The sequence below is a fragment of the Haliotis cracherodii genome, unplaced genomic scaffold (assembly GCF_022045235.1).
Source record: "Haliotis cracherodii isolate W230 unplaced genomic scaffold, xgHalCrac1.p SCAF_8, whole genome shotgun sequence".
In the NCBI taxonomy this organism is placed as follows: Eukaryota; Metazoa; Mollusca; class Gastropoda; order Lepetellida; family Haliotidae; genus Haliotis; species Haliotis cracherodii.
Window position 1 is genome coordinate 40142747 of NW_027266341.1, and position 17905 is coordinate 40160651.

Sequence of the window (17905 nt, forward strand, 5' to 3'; positions counted from 1 at the left end):
ACACATGAATTCCCATGTATGTACATGCTTAAGACATTACATTTTATTCCGAAGAAGGGATAGATAAAAAACGTAGGATATATATATATCAATAATTATCAACTTTACTATGTTGTTACGAAGGTTGTATCTTATGTTTGTTGTCAACTCAGGGCAAAGCAGAAAGCACATGTGTGACTTACAAGCTAAGAAGGCCTGCGTTTCACTGACATCGGGACTGTCCCAATAAGTAAAAAATCATTTTCTTGATACAGTGGCCATATTGAACAGAATGAATTTAGCAGACGAAGGGCAACAAAGAAACGTTAGTAATGTGAATAGTATGTGTTATTATCTTAGGCATGGGAAAGCCACTTGACCACCGATAGTGGCGATACTGGCGATATTTACATTTACCGTAACGTACCAGTACCGAACATCACATTCTGTGTTTGAGTACAGCACTTACCAAGGTCAACCGAAGTTAGCACATTTCTGGAAACCAGGGTTGACAAAATTTAACCTGAGTTAACCAGTGTTAATTGTGGGTAACTCAGCGTAGTACCGAAATAAAAGATAAAACCTAAGATGTGTTCACCATACAAAATGGTTGCTCGGAGAAACATAAGTCTGACAAGAGCCATGTGAAATAAACATTGTGTAGTGTAATACAGTATAGTTTTGCCCAGAACTATTATTGTTATATCAGACAATCTTATATAATGTTATATCAGGAACAATTTCACTGATCAATAATTGGTGTCGATGCACAATCTTGATAAACAGGAAGCACAGTATTACCAAGGATACATAAGATCGAACAAGTGTGAGAGATTAACAACATTAAGCGTTTTATTGCTTGACATAGGGCCAATAAGTCGACTGTTCTGAAGAATATTTTTGCAAGCAGTAGCTGATAACTCCCCAATCCCTTGTTCTGCGATAGAAGTTTCTGCTCCAGTGACCACAGCATGGGAATGGCATATCACGTGGCCTGACCTTTTTCTTGTTTGTAAACAAATGCGCTTGTTGTGAAATATGAACAGGCAGGCCTAATGGAAGCCTTTCTTTGCTTTTTACATATTATTTTCATAATAATATTGATATGCTACTACAACTGCTACAGTGAACATGATAATATAGCTTTACACATTTCAGTGACTGTATTGCTATTTCACTGTAGGGCTTCGATGACAGCATGTGGAGCCATACAACCAATGTAAACATGTGCAGATGTAAATAGTTTATTGTAATGTTTATTGTAAAAAAGAGTCTCTACAAACATGTGTCTACAGCTAGCTTTTCTTTTTCAAGCTGCTCAGAATTAATTATAGTCAAGAAGTTTCATGGTGTAAAAATGCTTGTCACAGTACATATCGTATCATGACCTATGTATCATTTCATACCTAGATTATATACAAAATACTAATTGCCAGCTTGATAGGATTAGAAGCCAGTGTTTATCAAAGTCTATATTACAATAGAAATGCCTCGGTCATGTGAAGCCGATTATGTTCAAGATATTGCACATGGCTTTCTTCTGTTATTGAAGAGTCTACACACTTAGGAAATCATGTCATGAAACATTTAACTTCCATTGAGAAAAAATCCTAAAACATGAATATTTTGCGCTATTTGACTGAAAAAAATGTTTGAGGTTGTTAAACTAGAAGTATGTAATATATTTCACCAAGTGTAATTATACAGGAAAAATGTATCGTGCATGAAAACTCACGATGCTACAATGTATCATTTCACCCCTAATATTCTTTTGAGAAATGAATCGTCCGTGAACAAACAGTGTGACGTCACACTCAGACATTATTTCATGCATGATTTGAAAGCACCTAGAACCGTTGGCGTACTGGTCCTCTAATTCTTGTTAAGTGACAAGAAGGTTCGGAATAACTTGGAACATAAAACAGAGATGCAAATTCATCAACATAGTTGAGTTATTAATGTATAGTATCAATACCTAATTAATTATAATTGTTAAATGTTTTTATTTGGGATTGAATCACTAAATGAAACTATACTCACACTCAAAAGATACGCAAGTGGTTTTATAAATTGATATGAGTTTTAGCATGTAGTGAAGCCTGATGGTGTTATCAATATTTTTGGTTGCATTTTGGAAGCCCTGAGTAAAAATGCAACATAAAAAAACGAATCGCCAAAACGCACTATTTCAATGAATATGTGGGTATCATGCACCCATTTCTCGCGAAATCGAAAATGCATGAACTGTCACGAACTGTAGTGGGTATAAAACTGTGGCCGATTTTTGGACCTACCACTCCTTTGTCAACAATGCCACGCCTAACATAAACTCAAATTCAGAGAAACCAGGCTATCGGACGTTTGGAAGCTGGAGAGTCTGTCCAAGATGTTGCCCTTCATTTCAACGTTAACATAACCACAATTTACCGTCTCCTGCATCGATACAATGCTACACAGACCACAGATGACCTTCCTCGGTGTAGGGTCACCACACCTCGACAAGATCGGCAGATTACCCGTCAACTGAAAGTGAAAGTGCTCGACAGACCATAGGAACACATAATCGACACATTAGCCAGGACACTCCGTTCCAACAACCTCAGATGTCGCCGACCAGCACGTCGCCCTGTTCTCCAACCATGGCATTGACAAGCACGACTTCAGTGGGCACAGGGTCATCGCAATTGGCGTCATCGTGAGTGGAGGTGTGTCATCTTCTCTGATGAAAGTCGCTTTTGTGTCTCCCATGCCGACGGAAGAGTCAGAATTTGATGGCGTTGAAGTGATCGTTTCGCTGACAGAAACGTTGTGGAAAGGGATCCATGGGGTAGACCTAGCGTCATGATATGGGCAGGGATTGGACCTAATGTGAGACTTGGACCCATGTACTTTCTGAATGTTGGTCAAGGTAGGGGACACGGCGTCACTGCTCAGCGGTATATCGAGACCAAGTGATCAGACCCCACGTTATTCCATTTTTTGCACAACATCAACAACACATTTTCCAGCAGGACAACGCTTGTCCCCATGTTGCCAGAGATACCATGGCCTTTCTGCAACAACACAACATCCGTGTTCTACCGTGGCCAGCCCTCTGCCCTGATCTGAACCCCATTAAACACTTGTGGGATGAGGTTCAAAGGCGTCTGCACAATGTGCGCCCAGTCCCTACAACTGCTGATGAACTACGCACAGCTGCTCTGGATGTGTGCAAGAGGATCCCTAGGGCCTTCACAAATTGTCTGATCCACTCAATGTACAGGAGATGTGTGGCAGTGATCAATGTTAATGGTGGTCACACCAGGTATTGACTGACATTTTGGGTATTGACCCGAAACTGTGTAAGCCCTTTACATTTGAAAAAAACAATTATGTCATCTGCCTTTTAATCCATTAAACTGTCTTCAGTCACATTTTTTGTCAATTTTGCCCTATTAGTATTTCTTGTCTTTACTGTTGAAAATAAATAACATGGTATACTGCATACTCGACTAGCGTTTCTTTTGCATGTGAGTATAGTTTTCATTAACAATGACATCACTTGGAGGCTGCTTTACGGAGTACTGCAGCCAAGGGGTTCATTAGGTCTAGGCAAGTATGGTCAGCCCAAGTATGGTGTAAATCAGGTAACGTGCTAAGATTCGTCAACTTTTACCATGAAGCACATGCTGAGTAGCCATTTTTCTCTGTGCAGTGCAAAACTATAAAGATTTACAAATTTTCCTCAAATTACAAAATAGATGAGATAGCCCATCCCCTCATCCAACTCACAACTCATCACAAGGATTGTTAAAGGGGTACTTTGCCCAAGGAAACGTAAAGGGGTGTTTGATTGGCAAGGGTACCCATTTCTAAGGATTGCAAAGGGATATTTGATAGAAGGGGGTACTTACCCAAATAATTGCAATGGGGTACTTGATTGGAAAGGAACTCAGGCCTAAGGAAAGAATTGGGGGTAACCTACCCTAAGCCAACTAACCATGAGGATCGAAGAGGCACAGCAAACTCAGTGAAGTGAGAGCCATACCCAGAGCCAAGAAGCGCTCTAAGCTGCACCCGGTTAAATTCAGTCTTGCCTTGGTGAAACCTAAAAAGTGAGCACAGTATTCTGTGGTACATAGTGATCCCACCCGAATATTACAGACCCACCCTCGAATCTGTGATCATTATATTGATGCTTGTATGGCAGTTATTAGGATGCCTCCAGACACATCCTGCACTGCTGCTGTTTTCTGAGAGAAAGACGAACTGTGTGAGATCCAGCTGCTGAAGAAAAGTTGTTCCAACCAGTAGAGGCAGCACCCTCTCAAAGTCGGCACGTGACCTGGAAGTTATGACATCACATCAAAACACATAACTGCTTTGTCACCTCCACGGATGGACGTACTTTGTATCCTTGTGGAAATTAAAGCTCTTTATACTTTGCATGTTTCTACATTCATCATTAGCTGCTATAGTGTTACCTGTTTATGGTTTGTTACCTTTGGGGTCTTCCCTTTTGTAATTGGTAATGTTTATCGTTCGTTTGTGACTCTAGTCACAGTTATTTAGGGGCGTATTGTTGTTTCCCGCCATTTTTGCGATTGAACCCCGTGGCCACATACTTTCGTGGTTTGCGTTTTGAATTCTTTATTTGGCTTGAGTATCACACTAAATTTATTTATTTTGTGTTGGCTAGTTTAAAGCCTTGCTTTTTCACTACCTTTTTGTTTGCTCTTATAAACTTTTTATAACATGAAAGGTTTTTGAGTTACATTATGCTTAAATTCCAAACTTAATGCCTTGTTCCTCTTACTGCTGCGGGAACTGTGGGAACACCCGCTGCCTTGATTGTACGACTCCCTGTACCATCACGGTGCAGTGCCGATACGGCAGTCCCTTGTTGCTGTGTTCCTTCAACTCTTACCTGCAAGTATCCAGAAAACGTCTCACTCAACATGCTCATTGAGACCCTGACATGGCTTACAACTCGGAGACTCTCTGACCGACGACCTTTTACGCCTCCCTTGCACACACCTTTATCGACAACATCTTCCCAGGTGACACCTGTAACAGTGTTACAGGACCAGGTTTTCCATCTCCTCTACCATCTCTGTTGACCACAGCAGCACCGGCACCCTTGACTTGCATGACTTCGGCGGTGCCACTGGCGCCTGGTTATCTCAACTCTTACTTGCCCATTGTGGGTGTGGACGTTTAGCTCTTTTTATGCCCAGTTAGGGCAATGAAGGTTTTTCTACGATGGTCTAAACCCTGGTCAAGTCTAGGAAGCGCCTTTTCCTGCTGGTCTCCCCCTTGTCACGGCTGAAGGTCAGCTGGAATACTATTTCCCAGTGGCTCTGGGCGGTCATCCTCCAAGCTGTGACGTCTGATAAAGATCAGAGTAATGCAGGATAAGTTAAAAAATTAAGTAAAATCTTAATATATTTTACACTTGTATACCTATCCTGCATTACGACGTATAAGTACCCTCCCTTCGCTATGCTGCCTCCCCACGAAGTTTCAGATGTTGCATTTCAAGCAGTTATGTGTCTAGAAGTGATGTCATAACTTCTGGTTCACGTGCCGACTGTGCGAGGGTGCTGCCTCTAATGGTTGGAACAACTCACACTGTTCGTCTTTCTGTCGGAAAACAGCAGTACATGCATTAAGGAGTAATGCAGGATAAGTATACAAATGTAAAATATATTTAGATTTTACTAAGTTTATAGTATTATTAGTTATTAAGTATTCATTCTTTTTGCTTTTATTTCATCTCATAGCTGTGCAACATATGAAGAAGGGCATGAATTATGAGTTTATGACTGTAAAATACTTACTCAATGCCTTGAATTGTCACATAAGTCGACCATGTCGTATCACACTGTGCATACAATGTTTGAATGTATCCTTGTTTGTTTCAGTTGAAAGATTTTTTGTTGCTGTACAACAAATTAACAGAGCAGTGTTTTGAGAGATGTGTATACAACCTGAACAATGTTGGTGTGTCCAAGGCAGAGGTGGGTGTCAAGCTATGGACAAGAGTTAACAAGCCATTACCAGTTGAAGTGAATGAAGTTTACCAAACATTTGGTAATGTCTGTTGTAGCAGTCTCACACCACCCTGGATAATGAGTTATTTTTCTGATGCACATTTTTGCAAGTGCCCAATTAGCACCCCTTCTGATTGATCAATGTACACAAGACGTGTATATAATATGTGTGTTATATATGCATCCTTGATTATGGGCAATTCAGTTCTGGAAAATATAAGAATATATCTGTGGTGTACGCACAGACTTTTCTTTTGTATCATTACAGGCTGTCAGTATAAACCACGAAATTTACGATCTTTCAATTATTTCCAAAATTTTATTCTAATAAGTGCCCCCTATTTCTAATTTTGAGAGCGCCCTGGGAGCTTATTAAATCGAATACGGTAATTCATTTTAGTCAATCTGTCTACAATTCAGTCTCCTTTGCAGGCAGTACTTATATTGACTGAAAATTTTAGTCAATATGTGCATTGCCTGAGTGAATCAGTCAATATACACCTGACCTTCAACTCTGAGAAATGACCAAATATGTACAACAATGTTGTAAAAACAGCGTGTTCACTGAGAGCAGTATGTAGGATTTCAGGGATCATATATACATACATAAATGTCTCATGCAAGTATTCAGAAACAATCTGACAATCTGCATTTTGTTTTTATGTTTTCTGTTGTAATTAATAAGACATGCAGATAAATACAGTTGTTGTGCATAATTTTGGGTCATTCATGGAGCCAGATAGGAGGGAAACTTTGACAGTTTGTTTTGTATTTACTAAATCATCATAATGTATAGTCAAACACGGTTGTGTCGAAGTTGAAGGGACTTACGTAAAAACTTCAAGTTATCCAAGGCTTGCCAAAACCAAAACTGATGAATAAAGAAGGAATACGCAGGGACCAAGCTTTTACTTTGAGACAAGCGTTAGTTTGACACATCAAAGTCGACACAACCATGTCAAACTGTATCTTTTTCTAATTCCCTCATTCTTTCTATACTACTCTTCCAATGCATATGCTCACAAAATGGAGCCAATGTATGCAAAGAAGAAATGAATAGGTCTCTAGAAATAGGAGAAAATGCTACACGTATAAAATTATAATTTCTCATTTTTTTTCTAAAATGTATGCATAATTCAGGGATATATGTATCACAGCGGAGTGCGAAACATATGTGATGTAATAGGCGTATCATGGTACATAGATAGATACAGGAATATCCTAGTGCTTATGTGCATAATGACAAGCTGTACAGAGAATAATGAGCAGAGAAAAAACAATGCACTGGCTGATTCACAAGATATGTCCGACTGATGACAAGATGTGCAGATGATCAACTTCTTCATAACAGTTGTGGTATTTTGTGTGTGTAGATTCTATTTCTAACGCCATAATGAAGCAAGTTATGTATCCAACTTCCAACTGTTTCTCAAAGATGAACATAAATCCAGTGTTTATGTTTTAGACTGACTGTGTCGGTGTGTGTACAGACCGCTATGTCACCTACAACCAGAAGCTGATGATGAAGTTCATGGAGCACCAGAACTTGAGACAGCAGGCAGCAGCACGAGAAACGGAGGCAGCAGCCCAGCAGGGCGGAGTCGCTCCCAGCTCGGTGGGGGACACTCCCAACTCCTAAAAGGCCACAGTCTTGGCCTTCACCTCTAATACCTATTAACCATGGAGTAGAGGTTACAATACTACAGTACTACTAGATCGGGGACACAAGTGTTGTGGAGTGTTACAAGACCCAGCATGCAGCAGTCACTGGCTGTTGGTGCACGAACCTGGATAATCATGTGACTGTTCAGGATGGTAGCAAGGCTTGCAGGAGTGGCAGATTGAATATATAATGCACAAGTTATTTATCATAAAGAATGTTCAAGCCACCCTGAAAGTTGTCTTGTGTTTTATTCGGGGGGATGAAACTATTCAGTAATGCACTCACTGTCAGAATGATACTTGACACACATGATGGCTGATTGTACATACACACACCACGCACAGTGATATGAGGAACATCTTCAAAAGGCATTTGCTGTTTTGCTTTTCTTAGATGTTTGTCAATAGAGCTGAGTGCGTATCACGATACAGGCTGATGATGCCACTGGTATCACGCTACACCAACAAATAGGAAACACTATGAAATCACTGAAATATACCTCTAAAACCTCGGGATTCATACATTTACTTATTATTATCTCAAAAACAAAAACAATAACCCAACAGACACTACTATAAATCGGCATCATTCCGGACTATACTAGTACAAGCAGCCACACACATATACGTGCATGCACGTCGCTATATAAGTGCAATAATCTTGGACGCGATGTTAAACCCCATTTCACCTCACCCAACAGACACTTACTATTAACCAACAGACACATACTGTAACCCAACAGACAACAAAAACTTGTTAAAAAAAGAAGAAAGTTTCAGATGAAGGGATGGTTTAATAGTTTAGTAGCATGCACATCCTCCATTACCACATCCTTTGAAGTTGCGCTATGCTACTTCTGCCATTACGGGAGTTGACTTTATCTGTTCTGTTCTATTTATAGCATATGGTCTCACGGCGATTCAGGTATTGTCTGTACCTTAGTATCGATGATATCGTACATATCAGTGATCCATTAGAGCCCAATTTATCAATGAGTACAATCAATTCTGTTATATTCTAGCTAATCAATCTCAGTTTTATTCAGTCTTCCACTTACAAGTTAGCAGTCTTTACACATTTGTCTATAAAGTGATTGACCTCAATTGTAAGAATGGCTACAGAGTATATGAACAGCTATATTTTAAAAATCAAATCCTTTGAAAGCTCAAGGATAGGCATCATGTTTAAGAACAGTGGAGTGTCAGGAGGATGGCCTCCATACAGGGACATCTTTCATTTTCAAGGATCTATTTTTTTCCCCAGGAGAGTTCAATACCTTGGTACAGGAACAAATATGCCATATGTAATGGTTTCAGATGAATGTGGCTTGTATACTCTATTCTGTAACAGTGCGAGAATGTGGCTTGTATACTCTATTCTGTAACAGTGCTAGAATATGGCTTGTATCCTCTATTCTGTAACAGTGCTAGAATGTGGCTTGTATACTCTATTCTGTAACAGTGCGAGAATGTGGCTTGTATACTCTATTCTGTAACAGTGCGAGAATGTGGCTTGTATGCTCTATTCTGTAATAGTACTAAAATGTGGCTTGTATACTCTGTTCTGTAACAGTGCTAGAATGTGGCTTGTATACTCTATTCTGTAACAGTGCTAGAATGTGGCTTGTATCCTCTATTCCGTAACAGTGCTAGAATGTGGCTTGTATACTCTATTCTGTAACAGTGCTAGAATGTGGCTTGTATACTCTATTCTGTAACAGTGCTAGAATGTGGCTTGTATCCTCTATTCTGTAACAGTGCGAGAATGTGGCTTGTATACTCTATTCTGTAACAGTACTAGAATGTGGCTTGTATCCTCTATTCTGTAACAGTACTAGAATGTGGCTTGTATCCTCTATTCTGTAACAGTACTAGAATGTGGCTTGTATACTCTATTCTGTAACAGTGCGAGAATGTGGCTTGTATCCTCTATTCTGTAACAGTGCTAGAATGTGGCATGTAGCCTCTATTCTGTAACAGTGCTAGAATGTGGCTTGTATCTTCTATTCTGTAACAGTGCGAGAATGTGGCTTGTATCCTCTATTCTGTAACAGTGCTAGAGTGTGGCTTGTATCCTCTATTCTGTAACAGTGCGAGAATGTGGCTTGTATCCTCTATTCTGTAACAGTGCTAGAATGTGGCTTGTATCCTCTATTCTGTAACAGTGCTAGAATGTGGCTTGTATCCTCTATTCTGTAACAGTGCTAGAATGTGGCTTGTATCCTCTATTCTGTAACAGTGCTAGAATGTGGCTTGTATCCTCTATTCTGTAACAGTGCTAGAATGTGGCTTGTATCCTCTATTCTGTAACAGTGCTAGAATGTGGCTTGTATCCTCTATTCTGTAACAGTGCTAGAATGTGGCTTGTATACTCTATTCTGTAACAGTGCTAGAATATGGCTTGTATCCTCTATTCTGTATCAGTGCTAGAATGTGGCTTGTATACTCTATTCTGTAACAGTGCGAGAATGTGGCTTGTATACTCTATTCTGTAATAGTACTAGAATGTGGCTTGTATACTCTGTTCTGTAACAGTGCTAGAATGTGGCTTGTATACTCTATTCCGTAACAGTGCTAGAATGTGGCTTGTATACTCTATTCCGTAACAGTGCTAGAATGTGGCTTGTATCCTCTATTCCGTAACAGTGCTAGAATGTGGCTTGTATACTCTATTCTGTAACAGTGCTAGAATGTGGCTTGTATACTCTATTCTGTAACAGTGCGAGAATGTGGCTTGTATCCTCTATTCTGTAACAGTGCGAGAATGTGGCTTGTATACTCTATTCTGTAACAGTACTAGAATGTGGCTTGTATCCTCTATTCTGTAACAGTACTAGAATGTGGCTTGTATCCTCTATTCTGTAACAGTACTAGAATGTGGCTTGTATCCTCTCTTCTGTAACAGTGCTAGAATGTGGCTTGTATCCTCTGTTCTGTAACAGTGCTAGAATGTGGCTTGTATCCTCTGTTCTGTAACAGTGCTAGAATGTGGCTTGTATCCTCTATTCTGTAACAGTGCTAGAATGTGGCTTGTATCCTCTATTCTGTAACAGTGCTAGAATGTGGCATGTAGCCTCTATTCTGTAACAGTGCTAGAATGTGGCTTGTATACTCTATTCTGTAACAGTGCTAGAATGTGGCTTGTATCCTCTATTCTGTAACAGTGCTAGAATGTGGCTTGTATACTCTATTCTGTAACAGTGCTAGAATGTGGCATGTAGCCTCTATTCTGTAACAGTGCTAGAATGTGGCTTGTATACTCTATTCTGTAACAGTGCTAGAATGTGGCTTGTATCCTCTATTCTGTAACAGTGCGAGGATGTGGCTTGTATACTCTATTCTGTAACAGTGCTAGAAAGTGGCTTGTATCCTCTATTCTGTAACAGTACTAGAATGTGGCTTGTATCCTCTATTCTGTAACAGTACTAGAATGTGGCTTGTATCCTCTCTTCTGTAACAGTGCTAGAATGTGGCTTGTATCCTCTGTTCTGTAACAGTGCTAGAATGTGGCTTGTATCCTCTATTCTGTAACAGTGCTAGAATGTGGCTTGTATCCTCTATTCTGTAACAGTACTAGAATGTGGCTTGTATCCTCTATTCTGTAACAGTACTAGAATGTGGCTTGTGTCCTCTATTCTGTAACAGTGCTAGAATGTGGCTTGTATCCTCTATTCTGTAACAGTACTAGAATGTGGCTTGTATCCTCTATTCTGTAACAGTGCTAGAATGTGGCTTGTATCCTCTATTCTGTAACAGTGCGAGAATGTGGCTTGTATCCTCTCTTCTGTAACAGTGCTAGAATGTGGCTTGTATCCTCTATTCTGTAACAGTACTAGAATGTGGCTTGTATCCTCTCTTCTGTAACAGTACTAGAATGTGGCTTGTATCCTCTATTCTGTAATAGTACTAGAATGTGGCTTGTATCCTCTGTTCTGTAACAGTACTAGAATGTGGCTTATATCCTCTATTCTGTAACAGTGCTAATGTTTTAAAATACATTCAAAATGCTGACTCTCCAACACATGCCAGTGAATACCTTTCTATATCAAGCCTATGATATACTATATAAGCTGGACCAGTGAAGTTCTGGGGTAAAATAGGTCTTCAGCAACCCATGCTTGCTGTAAAAGGTGGCTATGCTTGTCATAAGAGGCGACCAAGGGGATCGGGTGGTCAGGCTGGCTGACTTGGATGATGCATGTCATGGTGAGATTGTTGAGTAGGTACTGAGTAGGACATGGGTACTCACAGGACTACCCCTAACTGTAGTTACACAAGTAATTGATTTTGCATTTCTTTCTGACTATTGAAAGTTTGAATAAAGATAAAGCTTCAGTCAACTTCAGTGTACGCATTACCAGATCATTTAATACATGTATCTAAATAGGGCTCTAGTAAAACCATTCCCAATTGGACATTTTGTACCAATACTTGAGATATACAGCGGTAGGGTCGGGTAATAGGGAATGTAACCAGGTAGTAAATTTTGTCTTGTCCCAGCCCCATGCTCATGATGTCACTCGCTGGATTGTCTGGTCCAGACTCGATTAATATTGCTGGGTTCGGTGTAGAACCAAAAATTTATATATAACCATGACCTGGCTGGTAGAAATAATTGGTTCGAATCCCAGTTGCCCCCAAATACACTTTAAAAAAACAAACGCACAGGTAGATTTTTAGTAAATTTATTGCACCTTTAAAAGTCGATATATTTAAGTTAATATCATAGATAGAAATTTGGCAGCACAATAGTCACATGTTCTTGTTGTACAAAGGCATAGAACACTGTTCATTGTTATGACACACAAGACCACATGATAGCGCTGAACTCAGTATCTCGTGTGACCGCCCCGGGCAGCAATCCTGTCTCTGCATCTCCTCGGCACTAAGTATACGAATTCTGTCACGCCATTCTCCTTGTAATGCTTTGGCCAGTTGTGGGAGTGTCTACGGTGTGTTCTGACGACGTGCACATCGATCGAGTTCATCAAAGAGGTGTTTGATTGGATTGAGATCTGGAGATCTTGATGGCCAGGGCAGGAAGTTGATGTTGGCATTATGAAGGTAGTCTACCTTGACACAAACTGGCGGTCAGTGATTGAAAGTAGGTGAGAATGAAGAATTTGATTCATGTAGCGATTTGCTGTCAAATTGCCCTGAACCACAACCAAGTCAGATCTCGTGGTGTAGGATATAACCCCCACACCATGACACTACCGCCCCCGAAATTGTCGAATTCACATACACAATGTGGGGCAAAACGCTCATTTTGACGACGATAAACACGTTAGTGAAGAAGAAAATGTGATTCAAAGCTAAACCACACTCTAACCAGTTTCTCAAATTCCAACTTGAAGGCTGAAAGGTATGGCACCAACGCAAGTGTCGCTGTCGATGGATCTGTTGCAAAATAGGGACGATAACTGGTCTTCTAGGTCAGATTCTGGCGAAGATGGTTCCTGAAAGTCTGGACCGATATCCTCCTCAAACCAGGGATGCGTCCTGCAGTTTCCGCAGCTGTGGCATTGCGATGACATAGGTGGAACAGTCAAATGTAGCTATCCTGTGCAGTGGTGGTAACTCTTGGTCGGCCGGTTCTCGGATGGTCTGCAGTGGAATTGATCTGTGTGTATCGGTCTCAAAGACGGCAAATGGTGCTGTGGTGGACGTTGAAGTGGCGTGCAACAGAAGACTGTGATACCCCTCTTTGAACAGCCCAATGGCGATGTTCTGATCGGCAGCGCTGAGTCTCGGCATTTTCGAATTTGAAAAATGTTGACAGTTGAATGACAAATTATTGGCGTATGGTTACCTTTTTATAGCCACTACCACGAGTAATGAATACCATAACATGCACGTGCATTTGCTTTACTGTTTTCCTCCATGACATTTTTGAACAAGTGTGAAAACAATGCTGTTTAATACATTGCAAATCGGCAATAGCTGCATTTCGACTCACCGTTTGTCGAATATCAGGCCAACAACATTTTCCAATTAACATATATCCAATTTATATACCAGATTTTTTGTGTAGTCAGGTTCAATGAACACCATACTATCTGTGCGTTTCTTTTTTGGAAGAGGGTATGTTCCTAGGTTTGTCAGCACCATACCTGTGTTTGTCGGTGTCACCAAAGTGGTAATCGTCTGAAACCTGCATCACTTAGGGCTTTCCTCCCACATCAAGCTGACACGCCATGATATAACTGGAATATTGTTAAGAGCGGCGTTGACCCAAAAGAATTCACATACTGAAGGTTTGTTTGTTTGTTGTTTAATGCTGCACTCAGCAATATTCCAGCTACACTCATTTAAGGTCATGGGGGACATTTGACCAATGGATTTAATTGATGTTCAGTCTGCAGATAATGGATGGTGGGGGTGACCTTTACCTTATTTATGAAGGCACTGGACATTCATTCTCAGCTAAATGGTAAATTACACAATTGTGCGTTAAACTTGGTTAATATCCTAGCTGAAAATATATTTTCTGTTACAAATCTTATAATGCAAGCTGAACGGATAAATGAATACACACGTTGATGTACTTCGTTCAGTTTGTATCTTCACCAGTCTATATTGTAGCTTATAAATTCGTTCTCAGCCTTGTCTCCGTGCTCAGTGTGTGACTTTTCGACTGAATAATTAAATATTAAGCACATGATATAACACGTTACTTTTTCTTTTCATGCATAATGATCATACATCATCATTACCAGCAGTTTTCAAGCAATGGTTCTGATAAAATATACTGAACAACAAAAGTTCCTGTGATATTGAATAAGATTTAATGCAAATTTGTGTTTTTTACCAAATCTGAAACAATTTCGGCTTGCAACAGATAAAAGACTCCTGTAAGTGTTCAAATGGTTTAACTTGCCATACTGACCTCAGAAAATGCGTGATTTCATATAAAAAAAACCACGAACATGCCAAAATGTCAATTTACATATCAATAGCGTGTGTGTCCACCTCTGGTTGCGAGGCAAGCAACACATCTTCGTCTCATGGAATGGACCAGGCGTCGCACAAAGTCCTGTGGGATATCTGTCCTCATCTGCTGGAGCATGTTTCGAAGTTCCTGGAGTGTCTGTGGAACACGTGGTTGACGTCGAAGGCGCCGATCCATCTCATCCCACATGTGCTCGATTGGTGAGAGATCAGGGGATCATGACGACGCAAAAAACGGTAGAACAACAGGGCCGATGACCTCGTCGCGGTAGTGCTGTCCATTGAGATTTCCCTCTATCACTATCAAACGGGCCCTCTCCCACCACATACCATAATGCTGCCGCCCCCGAACCGGTCTTCTTTCATGACACAATGATTGACGTAACGTTCACCTTGACGTCGGTACACTCAAATCCGTCCACCGATGTGGCTGAGGTGAAAACGAGACTCGTCAGTGAATAGAACTTGTCCCCCCTGCATGACCGTCCAGCGTAGACGCTGTCTGGACCACTGTAGACGTGCTTGGCGGTGATTTCCTGTCAAAATGGGACGCCTGGCGGGTCTTCTGGCGACAAGCCCTGCACATCTGAGGCGACGACGTACAGTTTGTGAAGATATTCGTCGAAGGCCAGGGATGCTTCTTGCAGTCACTGTTGCTGGCTGGAATCGATTTCGTAGGTGTGTTGTTCGAATCCAGTTGTCTTGTCGATTATTGGTTACGCGTGGCCTGCCACTCCGAGGATGGTCTCTGACTGCATTCGTCTGTTACCAACGTTGCCATAAACACCAAATGGTGTTTCTGTGGACGTTAAATTTTCTTGCAACATCACGTTGTCTCGATCCTGCTTCAAGCATACCAATAACTCGCAGACGCTCATTTTCGGACAGGCGGGGCATTTTGTAATGTCGAATAATTGCGTAATTTTGTTGTTTTTCTGAGTGGTTGTTGTCAGCACGATGCTAGACAATGCATATGGAATCCCGTTAACGCACATGTTTTTATTACCCATTCTTGGGTAGTGAAACGCATGGGGCTTGCATATAAGTAAACTTTTGCGTGGAATGCATGATTTTCTGTAGCAGTTGCGTTTTTGTGACTTGATTCCATACATGTACTACAATATTGAAAACCAAACTTTAAAATTGGTGTCACAGGAACTTTTGTTGTTGAGTATTATTCTATTGTCCCCGATTTTACCAACAGATACGTTGGTCACTTTTGTGTGAAGAAGTCACACACCAACTAAATAAACATTATAACACAATGTGTCAGATATGATTTGTTCAAGTGTAGTCTTAACACATTTTATCATCACAACATGAATCACAAAATCACAAAATCACAAAATTATACCAGCTGGGTACGATACTTTTCATCAGATACGTTAGCATGATTCATTGCCGCACACGCCTGATAAACTACAATACATCATGTTGTGTTTGTTACTTTCATAAAACAACGTGTCGCCTATAGGAAATGTCCATCCCGAACCTTGACATGAGTGTCGCAGCTAACAAAAAGCAAAGCAAAGTGAATGTGAATTGTTGGAGGGAAAGTACTTAAGAAGTACAGATGTGTGTCGGGTTTGAACAAGGCTACAGGCTTGTCAGGAAGAAGTTTATCTCGGACCACCTCTAATGTAATAGAGATTCGAGGAAGAGCCCGTCTCACTCTCGTAAGAGAGCAGATTAAGAGACTAGTTGTGTCATTCATGGAGAGAGATGATATCAGCGTATGTATGCCAGGCAAAGCAGATTCCAAGAGCCTAAATGGTGTCAAACATCAAACAAGAATAATGAATGATTATCTGTCTGAGGTGTATGCTAAGTTCAAGATTGAAAACCAGAATATGAAACTGTCATTTGCATCATTCTGTAGGCTACGGCCCAGATACCAACAGACATCAGAATATGGCCGTGAAACTCAAATGTATGAGAAGTGTTGGATTACAAGTTCCGAAAACACCGGATATGGCGTATGACAGTGTATCCGTGGACGCAATGGATCAGATGCTGGAAACCATTCATGAATGACGTAGAATATGATGAGTGGAAGCGTGTGGATGTTGAGGGAAAAAAGAAAATGAAGGTGGTGAAGACAACAAAGAATGTCACTGACTTCAAGAATTATATGCTACTTGAAAATGCTGAGTTCTGTGACCATGAGTCGAAGGATACACCCCAGATGGCCATATCATCATACAAATGGGCTTTGCTGAGAACTATACATGTTCCAGGATGGATGAAATCCCAAAGTGCATACTGGAACCCAACAAATGTCATGCTTCACACTGTAGTGGTAAACAACAAGTCGGACAAACTGGAACCCAACAAATGTCACGCTTCACCTGTAGTGGTAAACTACAAGTCGGACAAACTGGAACCCAACAAATGTCATGCTTCACCCTGTAGTGGTAAACTACAAGTCGGACAAACTGGAACCCAACAAATGTCACGCTTCACCCTGTAGTGGTATACTACAAGTCGGACAAACTGGAACACAAAAACTTTATCTATGTGTCTGAGGTCAATCAGCACAACTCGACTGAGGTACTCACAATCCTCAAACTGATGTTACCTGAACTGAAAACCACTTTCCCTTATGGGGGCACGTCCCTTGCGCCCTCTTGCGTCCCTTTGGCACGCAAGAAACCTATGATTGTGGGTTCAAATCCCGGTTCGCCCTAATTATGTGTCTAGGTTTGTCAGCACCATACCCGTGCTCGTGGGTTTCACCGCAGTGGTAAACGTCTAAGACCTGCATCACTTCGGGCTTTTCTCCCACATTAAGCTGACACACACTCACTCACTCACTCACTTTCTCTTATGCAACTCATGTTCACTTTTGCACTGATATCCCGTCATCACAGTACCGAAATCGGTACATGTTTGATGTCATTCTGAAGCATAAGGAGGTGTTTGGGCTTGAGGCACGTTGGAACTATTTTGAGTGTGGCCACGGGAAAGGTTCCTGTGATGGACTAGGAGGTGCATGTAAATGCCAGGCACCCGACGCAGTAAAACAAGGAAAAGCAACAATTCAAGATGCCCATGATTTTTATGAGTGGGCGAAACACAATAAAAAATCAATCCGATATATACTAGCCACATAAAGAAACTGTGCACGGAGAAAATATATTCTGGATTGAAATACAACACAGCAAGAACCAAATGATGCAGACGCTGTAGCAGCTGAATGATCGGACCATAAGAAAATGTCAACGGGACCTGAACAACATCTGTTACGATGACGTCAGAAGATCAAAATGGAGTAGGGGGTC

The 17905-nt window shown here is 40.9% G+C and overlaps 1 protein-coding gene and 1 pseudogene across 1 annotated transcript; both read left to right on the top strand.

The window, feature by feature from the left end:
* Positions 1–147: 147 nt before the first annotated feature.
* On the top strand, positions 148–7892 carry LOC139450018 (mitochondrial import inner membrane translocase subunit Tim9-like). The gene is made up of 3 exons (XM_071231638.1): positions 148–304; positions 5883–5978; positions 7477–7892. The coding sequence occupies exons 1-3, from the start codon at positions 272–274 to the stop codon at positions 7648–7650; spliced, it is 303 nt and encodes a 100-aa protein (XP_071087739.1). The 5' UTR covers positions 148–271; the 3' UTR covers positions 7651–7892.
* Positions 7893–16595: 8703 nt separating this feature from the next.
* LOC139450048 (uncharacterized) lies at positions 16596–17609 on the top strand (annotated as a pseudogene).
* Positions 17610–17905: the final 296 nt, after the last annotated feature.

What these genes read in the sequence shown, in the direction of transcription:
- LOC139450018 (XM_071231638.1), top strand. Translation starts at nt 272, where the DNA reads ATGAATTTAGCAGACGAAGGGCAACAAAGAAAC. An exon ending in ACGAAGGGCAACAAAGAAAC is followed by an intron (nt 305 to 5,882) that starts GTTAGTAATGTG and finishes TGTTTGTTTCAG; the next exon opens with TTGAAAGATTTTTTGTTGCT. An exon ending in TTGGTGTGTCCAAGGCAGAG is followed by an intron (nt 5,979 to 7,476) that starts GTGGGTGTCAAG and finishes TTTATGTTTTAG; the next exon opens with ACTGACTGTGTCGGTGTGTG.